The following is a 14,364-nucleotide window of genomic DNA, read 5'->3' as shown; positions in this document are numbered from 1 at the left end:
ATTGGCTGGAAGGCGGGCCCTAAGTGCTCTGAACGTGCTGGTTGGTGTAAGACCTCTTGCGTCGGCAATACGGGGCGGAAGTGGCTGGGAGCGGGAGGATGGGGGAGTTGTAGCTGGAAATTGGAGGGGAGACTGGACGGTCAGTTGGGGGGGGCGTGTCTGGGACTGTAGAGGTGAGTGTCCAAAGGAGAGCTGAAAGTGGGGGTCCTGGGAGCGCAGAGCGGGAGTTCCAGGGGGCTCAGATTGTGGAATCCTAAGACTCAGATTTGAGAAGTTCAGCCGGGGAGGATTAAGCTCAGATCATAGGGTGTTGGATGAAGGGGTGCTGGGCAAGGGAAGTCCGACAGGGCCCTGAGTGTGGAGGGTAGGCATGGACAAGTCTGAGAAAGCTCAAATTAGGGACACAGAGATGCTCACAATGGGGGATCTGAAAAGGTGGAGGCGAGAGGAAGCTCTTCAGGGCTCTGAGAGAATTGTGCTCACGGTTGCATGTCAGAAGTGGAGTCCCCAAGAAGAGTGTCTATTAAAGGGGTTCTAGCGATGTGCAGAGCTTTTAAGAACGGTTTTGTGTGCCGGGTCAGAGAAGTCCCTGAGGCTTGAGAAGACAAATGCACGGTTTGGTGGGCCCTGGGTGGACAGAGTCTGGAGGACTGTCAGGGCTGGAAGCCTTGAATGGGGCATTGGTAGTTTTTGAGATGCTGAGGTCTCAGTCTCTAGAGACTGAGGTCCCTAGGAAGGCTGAGGTTAGACTCTAGCCCCTGATGGGATAAAAGGCTGGATCACAGCATGAAGATAGGAGACTTAGTGACTTCATGTCCATCCCTCCCCACAGGACTATATACAAGGAGTTGGTGTCAATGGAGGAGCAGGACGCCAGGGTCCCAGGATTGGAACCATTCAGGGTGGAACAGGTTGTCAGGACTCGGGAGGGGGGGTGTAAGAGAGGAAGTTGGGGGGCAGAAGGGTGAAAGTGGGGTGGGGTAGCAGGCTGACTCCTGGGTCCACTGGTTGGTATTGACCCCTCTCCCTCAGAGTCCAGTCCTATGTCCAACCCCACCTTAGAATGGTCATAGGCCCCTTGGCTTGAGGTCCTGACCTGTCTGAGGACATCCTGGGTCCCTCTCCAGAGGGAGAGGTTGCTCAGTGACGATAGGGTCCTTATGTTGGGCAAAGGACCATATCTTGAGGGGAGCCTTTCTGTTATAGGCACCACCTGTAATCTACTATGTCCCTGACTTCATCTCCAAGGAAGAAGAGGAGTATTTGCTTCGACAGGTGACCCCAGTGCCCTCTGCTCTGTTTTTCTCCACTTCCCCACCCCTCTGCAATCCTCAGCCTCATATGAGAGTTCTGAACCTTCTGTGAAAACCCAAGAAGAAAGGAAAGTGCCATAACACACACACACACACACACACACACACACCATGTTCCTCTTTCAGGCATCTATAGGGCCTATGAGAATGAACTTTCTCAGCCAAGTGTGGTAGCACACAACTGTAATCCCAGCACTGGAGAGACTGAGGCAGGATGATCTTGAGTTTGAGGTCAGTCTGGGCTACATTGTGTGATCCTGTCTGAAAAAAGAAAAGAAAGGAAAAAAGAAAAGCTTTCCATAGCAGCTTAGGAAAAATCAAACAAATGTGTGTGTGTGTGTGTGTGTGTGTGTGTGTGTGTGTGTGTGTGTAGTACCGGGGATGGAATCCAGGGCTTTATGGCTTTTTGCATGCTAGGCAGGTACTCTGCCACTGAAGCATACTCCCAGCCCAAGGAGGTGGTTATGAAGCTCAGATTCCCTGCACTGAGATAGCTCTGTCCATTCTTCAAATAAGGGTGTTATTGAGACCATATTCCTTGTACAAGAATAGCCAAGTGCAACCCCAGTGCCTCAGGAACAAGGAAATGACAGGACTCATACTCCCAAGCTGGGTGTGGTGGCACATGCCCATCATCTCAGCACTTGGGAGGTGGATGCAGGAGGATCCGGAGTTCAAAGCCAGCCTGGGATACTCGGTCTTTTTTTGAGACAGGATCTCCTTGTAGCCCCAGCTGACCTAGAACTTGCTATGTAGACCAGGCTGGCCTTGAATTCACAGAGATCCGCCTGCCTCTGCCCCCCAAGTAATGGGATCAAAGGCGTGTGCCACCATGCCCAACATTTGTGTGTGTGTGTGTGTTGTGTATGTGTATGTGTAATTTTTTATGTCTCCATAGCATTCCAAGAGAACAATCCCATTAAAATGATCCATTTCCAGCTGAGGACCATCTGGCTAGACCATCTGTCACTCCATTGATTGCCAGGACTGACTCAGCTGATCTGGCTGGCTTAGGCAGGTGTCCACATGCTGCTCCCTCACCGCTTTATATGTGTCCCTCCCGAAGTTGTGCTCATCGTAGGAGAGGACGACCTTCCTAGAAGACCATTCTTTGGTCAAGGGTATATGAATGGCTGTGATCCCCCTTGCCAGCGCCTCTAAACAAGTTCTGATTGACCCATTTCTACCCCATGTGAAGGCCCTTGTGTTGGCCTGAGTGGGTGAGTCTTGAAAGCCCCATTCCCCACCTCCTAGGTTTTCAATGCCCCAAAGCCAAAATGGACCCAGCTATCTGGGAGGAAGCTACAGAACTGGGGTAAGTTTCCCTGGCTGCGGGCATGGATGATTCTGGAGTGTGGGGTGGGCAGTGCTCTGGTCCAGTGGTTTCAAAACATAGGGAAGGGCATATCCCTAAGGGTTCAAAGGATTCTAGGACCAGGAGGATTCAGGGTTCAGTCCTGAGGGGTTTCCTGAGTAATTGGGAGTGTCTCCAAGGTCTGAATGTTCTAGAGAAAACAGTCAAAGATCCAGGGGCAATCTCTCAAAGCTCAGGGGGTGAGGTGCTTCCAACCACTAGAACCATATTCCTAGTGGGGGCTCCAGGTGCCAAGACTACTTGGTTGGGTGCCCTCAGTCCTCCATTGCACTCCCCAGGTGGGCTCCCCCATCCCCGGGGGATGGTCCCTGAGCGACTGCCCCCATGGCTCCAGCGCTACGTGGACAAAGTGTCTGACCTCAGCCTTTTTGGGGGTCTCCCAGCTAACCATGTCCTCGTGAACCAGTATCTGCCTGGGGAGGGCATCATGGTAACCACACACCCTCACCCCGCCTCCCATGGTAACCAATTCCCCCCAGACCTCTGAGCCATCATGAGGAAGGGTAGCCATTGTGTTTGCCCATTCTCACTGAGCAGCCACATACATCTAGGGATTCATCTCCTTGTCTCAGCTTGGGAGCCCCACTGTAACCTAGAGGGTGGGGTGTAGGCTTCTGTCCTGGCCAGCCCTGGTGCCTCCTTCCTCCCCAGCCTCATGAGGATGGACCACTTTACTACCCAACTGTCAGCACCATCAGCCTGGGCTCCCACACTGTCCTTGACTTCTATGAGCCTCGACAGCCAGAGGATGATAGCCTTGTGGAACAGGTGGGTCCTGAGATGCTGTCACAAGTGACAAGCATTTGGGGGAGGGTGGATTCTAGCATCTGACATCCCACATCCTCCAGGACAGTCTGATCCTGCCTGCCTTCAGGCTATTCCTAATACCCAGACATGTTCCCTTGTCTCTGGTTGGATGCCCACACTTCTTCCTAGTTACAGCCCACACCCAACCAATCTGCTTACATGGTACCGTAACTACTGTGATACACACAGATACCCCAGTACCTTTTTGTGTTGAGTAGATGGATGTCTCTGACACCCCACAGGTCCCTTGAGCTCATATAGTATTCCAACCAACATTTATTTATTTATTTTAAGGCAGCATTTAAGTAGCCCAGGCTGGCCTCACACTTGATGCCTTCTTGCCCCAGCCTCAGAAGTACTGGGATTATAGGCTTGCACTACTGTGTCTGGCTCCAACAGATATTCTTTATTTTAATTTTTTGGTCTTTTTAAGACAGGGTCTCCCTGCAGCCCCAGCTGTCCTGGAACTCACTATGTAGACCAGGCTGGCCTTGAACTCACAGAGATCCACCTACCTCTGTCTCCCAAGTGCTGGGACTACAGGCGTGCGCTACCACGCCCGGCTCCAACAGACATTCTTTATATCCTCAAGGCACCCCAATGTGTCATTCACTCAGGTGTGCCCAAGTGTGCTCCCAATTGTTCTGACTGTTCACACAGCATAGGGCACCCCAACACTGATGTCCTGCCACTCCAGTCATGTGCTCTGCAGTGCAAGAGACCCCCAGATTCTCCTTAACTCATCATCACATGACTGGATTGGGGACACCCCCAGATACCTGACAGCCCGGTCTCTGACTTCTATCTCTTGAGTGATGCATTCCTGACACCCCAATGTTCAGAGTCTCCCCTGGTTTGTTGTTTGTAGCCCTGACTGTGCCCAGCTCTTCTCTTCCCCCTTTCCTTCCCTCCCACCCCAGTCGACTTCCTGCACCCCCATGCTTGACTATAGTTTCTGCTTTAACCTTACATGTACCTAGGAGATGCTCCAGCATGCCTCAGACTAGCAGTCACTCCCATCCTGAGGCCTGTGATAGGCCACTCCCTCTACCTTCTGTACCTGGGCCTGGATTCCCAGCCTGCTATTACACAGGTGTCCTGGGGACTGCCTCTCAGACTGCCCAGCAGACCCTGCCTCCTCCAAAGTGACCGAGTCCTGCCTCCTCCAAAGTGACCTTGACCCCCTCCCTCCACTCCCGGGCTTCCCTTCCCAACACTCCTGTCCATTGAACCTGTAGATTTCCACTCCTCAGTTATCAGAAGTTTCCATCCCCGGAAGCAAAGGGACTCTTTTGTCCCTGAGAACTTGTTTTCCCTGACTGCTAAAGCCTGCTGACTTTTTACCCACTCCCAACCTCCTGATGTCCACTGACCATCCACCGGCCCCACAGCCCCGGCCGCCTCCACAGCCCATCACTTCCCTGCTGGTGGAACCACGTAGCCTACTGGTGCTCCGGGGTACTGCTTACACGCGCCTCCTCCACGGCATCGCCGCAGCCCACGTGGATGAGCTGACCGCCACTTCCCTGCCACCTAATGCCACTGCCTGCAGATCTGCTCTGCCCGGAGCCCGCCTGGTGCGCGACACCCGCGTCTCACTGACCATCCGCCGCGTGCCCCGCGTGCTGCGAGCCGGCCTCCTGCTCAGCAAGTGACATCAGGCTCCCGGCCCTGCTCAAGTTCCCTGGCTCCTGCCTTGGGACCCTGGGGTAGAGGCAGCTGTCCAGGATTTTCTTAGTAACTGGAAACCATGGGAGAAGGGACACCATTCCAAATAAACCAAAAATATCTCTTTGGTTTTAGATGTTTATTAGACCGAGAAGATGCTTCCTTTTCCCCTCCCCCCACCCTCTCAGTACTGTACCACTAAACTATATCCAGCCACCACCACCTTATTATATTTATTTATTTTATTATTTTTGTAAGTTGAGAAGGTCTCCATAAGTTACCCAGACTGGCCTTGAACTTGAGATCCTCCTGCCTGGGAGGATCAGATTGCACCCGAGACTTTATAGTTTTTGTTTTTGTTTTTTTTTTTTTTTTTTTTTTTTTTGAGAAAGGGTCTCCTTGTAGCCCCAGCTGTCCTGGAACTATGTAGACCAGGCTGGCCTCGAACTCACAAAGATCCACCTGCCTCTGCCTCCCAAGTGCTGGGATTAAAGGTGTGCGCGACCACGCCCGGCTATAGTTTTTAAAAATATATTTTATTATTTTTATTTTATGTGTATGTTATGCCTGCATGTAGGTAAGTGCACCCGAGTTGTGCAGTGCCCACTGAGAACATAAGAAGCTGTCAGATCCCCTGGAAGTGGGGTTACAGACAGCTAACAGGTCTTCTGCAAGAACAGTCAGTGTTCTTAACTGCTGAGCCATCTCTCTAGCCCTGCACCTGAGACTCTACATGAATGGGATAGGCCCTGGTGGTCAGGAACATGGCTACCTAAAGGAAACAGGATCCAGGGTTCTTGAGGGAATGGAGGGTGGGGTTTTTGATCTTTGAGATGGAATGTGGTGAACTTGGGAGGTTTAGGTATTGGTCCAGCTGGGGAGGAAGGAGTTAAGTGTCTCTGCTGTCACCTCAGCAGGGTATCACATTACCTAGGTCCAGGTTCCACTGGGAAGGGGTGGAGCTAGGCTGGCCCCTGGGCCTCTCTATAGCTTCAGGCCTGGTTGAATCCCGCTGAGAAGGACCAAGGGACACTACTGGCTACAAAACAGGCTCTTACTGGGCGTCCTCATGTGACTGTCCCCTGCCCCCCAGCCATGGCTCTGTCCCTACCTCTCAGTCTTGGACTCCCCTCAGAACCCCTCAGCCATCCCCCTGGAGCTCCAAGGGAGCTGGACATTGCTGGACGCACCATCTGCCCTATGCCTGGAGAAGAGACAAGCAGGTGGGGGCTGGGGCTTTAAAACTTGGTTCCACAGGAGGGATAGTGGCAGTGGCTATTTTTGTGTTGTAGGTGCTGTGGTATGGTCTCATAGAGACATGAGAAATAGCTGGGATGGGGTTCTGGTAGGGCTTCCAGGGCCTCATCAACATCTTTTACCTCTAGGCCACAGCAGGCCCAAGTCTCCCTGGATCTTCCTGAGTGCATCCAGAGTGGGCTGAAGGACACTGAGCCTACGTACAGCCCCCCAAGACCACCAGTGGCCTCTACCCATGAGCACCCAGATGTGGGCAAACACTGTGAGGTGAGCTGACCACACCCTTTGTGCTACCCCCACCCCACCCCCAACCCCCAGAATCTGCCTTCTGATTCATTCCAGTACTGGGAATGACATGATGTTTGGGGGAAGGTGTTGGGTATCATTGGAGGGAGGGACACTACAAAGATACTTTGCTAATCAGTATAGAAGTGTTTCAATTATTGTTTATTATTTATTTTACTTTGCATGTGCATGTGTATGTGTATGCAGGTGCAAATGCATGTGTGCTCATGCATGTGAAGGCCAGAGGTCAATGTTTGTTGTCTTCCTCAGTCACTCTCCACTTTATTTTTGTTCAAAAAAATAAAAAAAAAATATTATTTTTAAAATTTTATGTGTATGAGCATTTTGCTTGCACATATCTAAGTGCACCTTGTCATGCAATGCCCACGGAAGTCAGAAGAGTTTGAGCCCCTGGAACAGGAGTTACAATTGGTAGCCATCATGTGGGCTCTGGGAGTCAAACCTGCAAGAGCAGACAGCGCTCTTAACCACTGAGCCATCTCTCCAGTGTCCTCAAAAAAAAAGTTTTAAAAAATTTTTATGTGTGAATTTTTGTGCACCATGTGTGTACAGGAGCCCTTGGAGCAGAAGAGGGCATCTGATCCCCCGGAACTGGGGTTTTAGAGGTTGTGAGCCATCATGTGGTCCCTTACAAGTGCTCTTAACCACTGAGCCATCTCTCTAGCCCTCCACCTTTCTTTTCTTTCTTTCTCTTTTTCTTTTGAGACAGGGTCTCCCTGTAGCTGCAGCTGGCCCAACTAAAGGTGAGCACCATCATACCCAGCTCCACCTTATTACTTTAAGTTTTAAAAAACATTTTGTTTTTATGTGTCTGAGTGTATTGCCTGCATGTATGTAAGTGCACCTGTGTCTTGCAATGCCTGCAGATGTCAGAAGAGGGCATCAGATCCTCTGGAACTGGAGTTACAGATGGTGTGAGCTGCCATGTGGGTACTGGGAACCCATCCCTGGTTCTCTGCATGAGCAGCCAGTACTCTTAACCGCTGAGCCATCTCTCCATCCCCTCCACCTTATTTTTTGAGGCAGCACCTTTCACTGAACGTGGCTCTCTGATTTGGCTAGACTGGCTGGTGAATGAACTACAGTAATCTGCCTGCCTTAGCCTCTCTGGCACTGGGATTACGGGCAGGTGCCACCATCCTTGGCTTTTTGTGCGGATGCTGGGGATCCAAACTGAGATCCTCATGTTTGCTTGAAACATTTACTGATGGAGCCATCTCCACAGCACCCCACTCCCTTTTTTTGAGACAGGCTCTTACTATGTAGCTCAGGCTAGCCTTGAATCTTCAAGTTTCCTGCCTCATTCTCCCCCCATACTGGGATTGAGGTGTGCATCACCACAATTAGGCTTGACATATTTCAGTATTTTACCAAAGAGGAAAGCAGAATTTCATTACTGGTCCTGCTCCTCTACTCCTGTCTGAAGTACCCAGTCCATCACTCCTCCCTGTCCAGACCCATCTAACCAGGTTTCTAGGAGGCTTGAGAACTTGAAGACCTTGAATTTGATCTCTCCAACCTCCAAGTAGAACACCGCCCCCCATGCAAGCCCAGAGATGTGCATTGCTTCAGAGAAGCATTCAGAAGGCAGAAGCCTGCATGGGAGTAGAGAGATTGTCATTCTGGCCCACTGGCCCTGATTTGGTCTCCTGTATTCCCCAGCACCCTGTTTCTGGCCTGGAGGTACTGCAAGCTGAGCAGGACAGCCTACATCTTTGCCTGTTGGGGCTAGGTCTCCGGCTACAGGACCTAGAACAAAGCCTTGGACCTTGGACACTGGCTTACAGCAGGATAGTCCAGATGCAGGTGGGAAGCCAGGATGTGGGAGGGTGGGCAGAGAGCCCTAGGCATGAGTGTAAACTTCCTGGAGTGGAAATTCAGTTTACTACACATTCTGATCTCTGGTTAGGAAATGGAGGCAGGAATAACTCCAGGTTCTGGGGATCCGATATCTCAGTCACATGTGTAAGTGTCTAACCATGTGTCCCAGGCCCTACAGGCAGAGCTACGAGGGGCAGCTGATCGCGTGGATGCATTGCTGGCATTTGGTGAGGGGCTGGCACAGCGAAGTGAGCCGAGGGCCTGGACGTCTCTGCAGCAGGTCCTGAGGGCCCTTGGAACCCACCGAGACACCATTTTCAGAAGGCTCTGGCAACTGCAGACCCAGCTGGTCAGCTACAGCCTGGTATGGCCTGCCCTGGTAGTCTCCAGCCCAGGTCCTAAACCCTTATTTCCCATGATATCTGTCCTCTGCTCCAGGTACTTGAGAAGGCAAACCTCCTGGACCAGGACTTGGAAGTCGAGGGAGACTTGGACGGGCCAGCACCTGGTGGGGTCTGGGGGCCTTGGGCACCCAGTAACCTCCCCACTCCTGCAGAGTTGGAATGGGATCCAGCAGGGGATGTTGGGGGTCCTGGGCCCTCCAGGCAAAAGATACCTCGGATACCAGGATCTCCCTGTGAGCTATGTGGCCACAGGGGGCTTCAAGGCAGCGGACAGGGCCCTGAGGTGAGAGCAGTCCCCCTCAAGTGCTCCTCATTTGTCTGGGCACCCACAGGGTACCACTCTGCCTTCTAGCATGGTCTTTGTCTTTCAAGGAGGCCTTGGTAGCTCTGTCTCTCCCTCTATGTCTAGCTCTTTTTGTTTTTTTCAGACAGGTTCAAGCTATGAACCTTGAGCACATGATCCTCCTGCCTGAGTCTCCGGCATGCTAGGATTACAGGCATGCAGCCCCATGCCCAGCTATACCCATCAGAGGTGTCACCATGATTCTCTCACTCCTTCTGTCTCTCCTTGTCTCCGTGAATCCCTCCATTTCACTCCTTCCTGTCTCTCTTTATCCTCACACTCTGCTCTTCTGTAACACAGCCACAATCCTGACCCTTCTGCGAACACACCCTCACTCACTCCCATCTCGAAGCCCCCAGATGCAAATCCAGCTCACCTCTTCCCTTTAGTCCAGTCCTACATGTCATCTCTTCAAGAGGCTGCTCTGACCCCAACTAAGCATTTCCTACCACATTCCTGACATACCACAACTTGAGAGGATACTTTTTTTGGGGGGGCGGGTCTTTTTGAGACAGGGAGACCCTATAGCCCCAGCTGTCCTGGAACTCACTATGTAGACCAAGTGGGCTTGAACTCACAGAGATCAGTCTGCCTCTGCCTCCCGAGTGCTGGGATTAAAAGCGTGCACCACCACACCCAGCCGAGAGGATACTTTTGTTATTTTTATGTAAGCTCCATGGAGACCAGAATCTTACCTGTTTCCATCCTCACCATGCCCCCAGTTCCTGCTCCTGCACCTGGCATGTAATAGACACTCATTAAATATTTGTTGAGTGAATGAATAAGTAACGTCTCTCCCTTCTTGGTTTCTTGGTTTCTACCCTTCGCTATCTCTCCAATGTGTCCCCCAGAATCTCTTCCCTGTGGCACCTCTTTCCAGGCCCTTCTACAACCATGCTGCCAGTTTTCCAAGAACCACATACTTCTCTCTCCCCACAGGACATGTTTACTTTGGGGCTCAGCCACCGGAAACATTTAGCGGGTTACAGAAGGCGCCCCTTGCTCCGGAAGCCTCAGGTGAGCTAGGATTGGTGGGGTATTGATGTCAAGTAATAAAGGTCCAACCCATATTGACTGACACACACATAAGAGGAATGTTCTGGGGCTGAGAGATGGCTCAGCAGTTAAGAACACTGACTATTTTTGCAGAAGACCCAGGTTCAAATCCCAGCACCCACATGGCAGCTAACAACTGTCCGTAACTCTGGTTCCAGGGGATCCGACAGCCTCTTCTGTCCTCCTTGGGCATTGCACAACAAGGGTGCACTTACGTACATGCAGGCATAACACTTATACACATAAAATTAAATTATTTTTTTTAAAAAGAAATGTTTTTTTCTCTCTGTAATGCAAAAGTCTAGGCATCACTAAATTCAGGACCTAAAATGTACCAGGTCCATCTCTTTGTTGGACTCTTCTTCCCTAAGGTAGCAGCCCCAGATGCTCTAGTCCCTTCCTTCTGGTTTACTCATCCTGACCTATTAGAAGTAGCCCAAGTCCCAGGCTTGACTCTACCTGACCAGCTTGGATCATGAACTGCACCCTGCACTACTAGTTAGAGTGCTTTGATTGGTCAGGTCCAGGTCACATGCTCCATCATGGAGTTGGGAGTCAGCTTCACGTGGCCCTGAAGGTCGAGTGAAGAGGAATGAAACCATCTGCCCCTCCCCGACTCAGTGTTATCAGGAAAAGGGGGATGGGATAAATGAAGGACAGGATAGACACAGACATGCACCACACTTAGAGATATTCCAAATCCATGTGGGGTTCAGGAGTGCCAGGAAAGGAGGAGAAATAAGACTAGTCCCCACTAAGTATCCTTTCCATTCATTCTGCTGCTGACTGCTGTTTACCCTCAGGACAAGAAGAGGCAAGATTCTCCCAGTCTCCCAGATGTGATGCTGGAGGTCGATCATAGGTGAGAAGCTTGGAAGATGGCGCTGGGGGTGTGGGAAAGAGGGCTCATGGTGGCAGCCCACCATATATTTAACACTGCATGTCCTTCCTCAGGGTCCCTGCGCCTGCATCCAGGTGGCCCCTGACCATCTTTCTCCTTCTCCTCCTCTTCCTTCTGGTGGGTGCCACATTGCTGCTGCCCATATCAGGGGGCCCCTGCTGTTCTCACATCCGACTGGCCAGGACGCCCTACTTGGTGCTCAGCTATGTCAATGGTCTCCCTCCAATCTGAATGCACAGCCCAAATGTATGTAATAAATAACTGCTGTCAAAAGACAAATGAGAATATTGTATGTTCAGGAACTTGGAAACTGGGGAACAGGTCTGATGTTTGGACAGCCCCTTCTAGACCTCTTTATCCTGAGCACAGAACACAGAATTGAATGGGTTCATCTTGGTTGGGGTGCCCCAGGTCCTGATACAAAGATTAAAGCTCAAGTGTTGATTGGGTGGGTGATCCTGGGAAGAGTGGTAGGGGGATAAGGATGCAACCCAGGGAAGGAAGAAAGCTATCACCGGGTGACTGAATGAGCTGGTGGCTGCTACTGGTACAATGGAGTGCCAAACGGCTAGGGATCCTGGGAAACCTTGTGGAACACACTTGAAGTTGTTCCATCCCAGAGCAGAAGTTGTAGGATTTCCCCAGGAGGTGGTCTCCCCAGCACCCCCAGCCCATCCTTCCTGTAAACACTGTCTCTCAGAAGGAAAACAGCACAGGTTGCTTCAGGAAGCTAGAGGCAGGTGTGAGGCAGATCAGGTGCTGTGGGTGAGCTGCCAACACCGAGGCCCACTTTAATCCATTCAGGAGCTGTTCCCATATTTTACATGAGGGGCCCAGACTGGGCCATCAGTAGCTCAGGGCAGCGAGACCCTCCTTCCTGAGGGTTGTCTTTTTTTTTTTTTTTTAACTGCTAAAGTCTGCCTGTATAACCCAGGCTAGTCTTGAACTCTAAATCCTTCTGCCCAAACCTCCAGAAGGCTAGGTTTAAGGGTATGTGTCCCCAGATTCCCCTGGAGTTATCAGGCAATTGTGAGCCTCCTGATGTAGGTACTAGGAACTGAACTTGGGTCCTCTAGAAGAGCAGAACGTGCTCTTAATTGCCGAGCTAGCTCTCCAGCCCCCCATTTCTGGGGTTTTGACAATACCAAGCTGGAGTCTAGTCTCCTCAAATCTAAGGTGTGGGGAAAGAGGTGGGAAGAGAATAAGACTGACGATCAGAGGTAGTCCTGCACAATGTTTTCAGTATGCAACCTGAATACAGACTCACCTTTAATTTCCACAAGCACCTGACAAGGACCTGCTGTAACTAGGTACAGATGGGAAATCAGGGCTGAGGCCACACAGGAGCAAGAGACTCAAGTCCAGTCCTCACTGACTTTCATGGAAATGTGAGCTTAACTGTGTAGGTAACTCAGAAATCTAGGACTTCAGGCACAACCCAATCCAGGGGCTCAAATGATGTCTCCATCTCCCACTTTTTTCTTTTTTGTCTTTTGTCCTAGTAGTGGCCAGAGTATCCTTTGACTATGGCCCCTCAGACCCATGTCCCTCCAAGCTAGCAGTGACTAGGGTCACTCTTCTTTATAGTTCCAACCAGAGTCAAAGACTGGTTTCTATGGCTTGGACCACATTTCCAACTTCACTGGGGACCACAGTCAGCTCTTCAGGAATCATGAAGACTAAACACCGGGAAGGGACTATCTCCAAAGGAAATTGAAACTGTTACTTGAATTGGGGAAAGGGGTGCTAAAGAGGTCTGTGAAGTAGATTCTGGAAGACTCTACATTCAGGGAAATCAGAATTGTAAACCAGCAGTGGGGGAATGCGTCAGAAAAACAATTCTAGCACTATGGGCTTTTTTTTTTCCAGTTACATTTATTTGTGTATTTGTGTGCAAACACAAACAGCACACATGTGGAAACCAGAGACAGCTTGCAGTGGTCAGCTCTCTTCTACTGTGCGGATCCTGAGGACTGAAGTCAGGTCATCGGGCCTGATGGCGACCACCTTTACCCACTGAACCATTTCATCACCTCTTTTAGTTTCTTTTTTGAGACACAGTCTTTCTGTGTAGCCCAGGCTGGTCCCAAACTCACAATTAACCCACTCAGTCTTCTAAATGTTGAGATTATAGTTGTGAATTACTCTAAGCAGATCTTAAGTACCACCTGTCTGTACACTTCCTTGCTGAAACCAAGCATTCCTTTCTCTCATCCTGCCTGGTAAATCTCATTCTTCTAACTGTGTGATTGTCTCCTCCCCATCTGATGCAGAAGGCCCATTCCCCGTGGGAACTCACTCCCTGCAGCCCTGCCTGAAGGTCCCATCCTAGAACTAACTAGGGCACAGATCTATGGAGCCAGGAGGAAGAGGTGGGATATGAGGCTGTGGAAGGTTATGGATGGGTAGAACCTCATCAGCCACTTTCAGAGCAATGGCTTTTGAGATGGCACTAGAGCAGGATTAACAGTCACTTTGGGGCTGGAAGTGCAGCCTAGTAAGTAGAGCACTTACTTGGCAAGCACAAGGCCCTAGGCTCATTCCCTACTGCAAGAGACAAAGGAAGGTAGCAAACAACAAACTAGGTCCTGTCATGGTAGCCCATACCTGAAATCATAGCACTTGAGAAGTGGAGGCAGGAGGATTCACAGTTCAAGGCCAGCATCAGTTACATGGCCAGGTTGAGGTCAGCTTGGGCTACCTGAGTCCATGTCTCAAAACGACAACAAAGTATCAAAACCACAAGTCACCTTAATGAACAAAACAGGACAAGAGAGGAACAAATGACTAAAGTCCCTGCTGAGAGCAGAGGCAAAAGCCACATGTAAGTAGTGTCACAGACTTGAGCTCCGGGGCACACCAAGCTTCAGCTGGGACCCCACATTCCTCCTTTTTGTTTCCACCCTGCCTTTACCCATACTGGTCCTCCTATTTAAAAGTCTATCCATGCTTGATATAGTAGTGCATGCCTATAGCGTTTGGAGGCTGAGGCAGAATCCCAACACTGAGGCCAGCCTAGGCTACATAGCAAGACCCTGACTCAAAGGAAACAAAAAGCAAAAAATCCTGACTACAGAAAATCCTTAAGACCACTGACAAAGATGTAAGCACAC

At 50.6% G+C, this 14,364-nt stretch overlaps 2 protein-coding genes across 4 annotated transcripts; both read left to right on the top strand.

The window, feature by feature from the left end:
• The first annotated feature begins 65 nt into the window (after nt 1-65).
• Alkbh6 (alkB homolog 6) lies at nt 66-5,303 on the top strand. Of its 2 annotated transcripts, XM_008828061.3 has the most exons (7): nt 66-173; nt 833-911; nt 1,207-1,275; nt 2,568-2,628; nt 2,967-3,118; nt 3,340-3,456; nt 4,887-5,303. In XM_008828061.3, the coding sequence occupies exons 2-7, from the start codon at nt 858-860 to the stop codon at nt 5,148-5,150; spliced, it is 717 nt and encodes a 238-aa protein (XP_008826283.1). In that variant the 5' UTR covers nt 66-173; nt 833-857; the 3' UTR covers nt 5,151-5,303. The 2 variants fall into 2 exon arrangements, with proteins under 2 accessions (XP_008826283.1, XP_029416953.1); XM_029561093.1 differs by lacking the exon at nt 2,967-3,118 and having other exon boundaries at nt 3,299-3,456.
• Nucleotides 5,304-5,833: 530 nt separating this feature from the next.
• On the top strand, nt 5,834-11,522 carry Syne4 (spectrin repeat containing nuclear envelope family member 4). Of its 2 annotated transcripts, none has more exons than XM_008828064.3 (8): nt 5,834-6,386; nt 6,549-6,687; nt 8,389-8,532; nt 8,717-8,911; nt 8,986-9,234; nt 10,234-10,311; nt 11,154-11,212; nt 11,305-11,522. In XM_008828064.3, exons 1-8 carry the CDS (start codon nt 6,259-6,261, stop codon nt 11,480-11,482), a joined length of 1,170 nt encoding a protein of 389 aa, XP_008826286.1. In that variant the 5' UTR covers nt 5,834-6,258; the 3' UTR covers nt 11,483-11,522. The 2 variants fall into 2 exon arrangements, with proteins under 2 accessions (XP_008826286.1, XP_017652387.1); XM_017796898.2 differs by having other exon boundaries at nt 5,837-6,386; nt 8,717-8,896.
• The last annotated feature ends 2,842 nt before the right edge of the window (nt 11,523-14,364 follow it).

The sequence above is a fragment of the Nannospalax galili genome, unplaced genomic scaffold, assembly GCF_000622305.1.
Source record: "Nannospalax galili isolate Female #2095 unplaced genomic scaffold, S.galili_v1.0 scaffold833, whole genome shotgun sequence".
Classification (NCBI taxonomy): domain Eukaryota; kingdom Metazoa; phylum Chordata; class Mammalia; order Rodentia; family Spalacidae; genus Nannospalax; species Nannospalax galili.
Note: the sequence above shows the minus strand (reverse complement) of the source record. Positions and strands in the feature narration are given on the sequence as shown.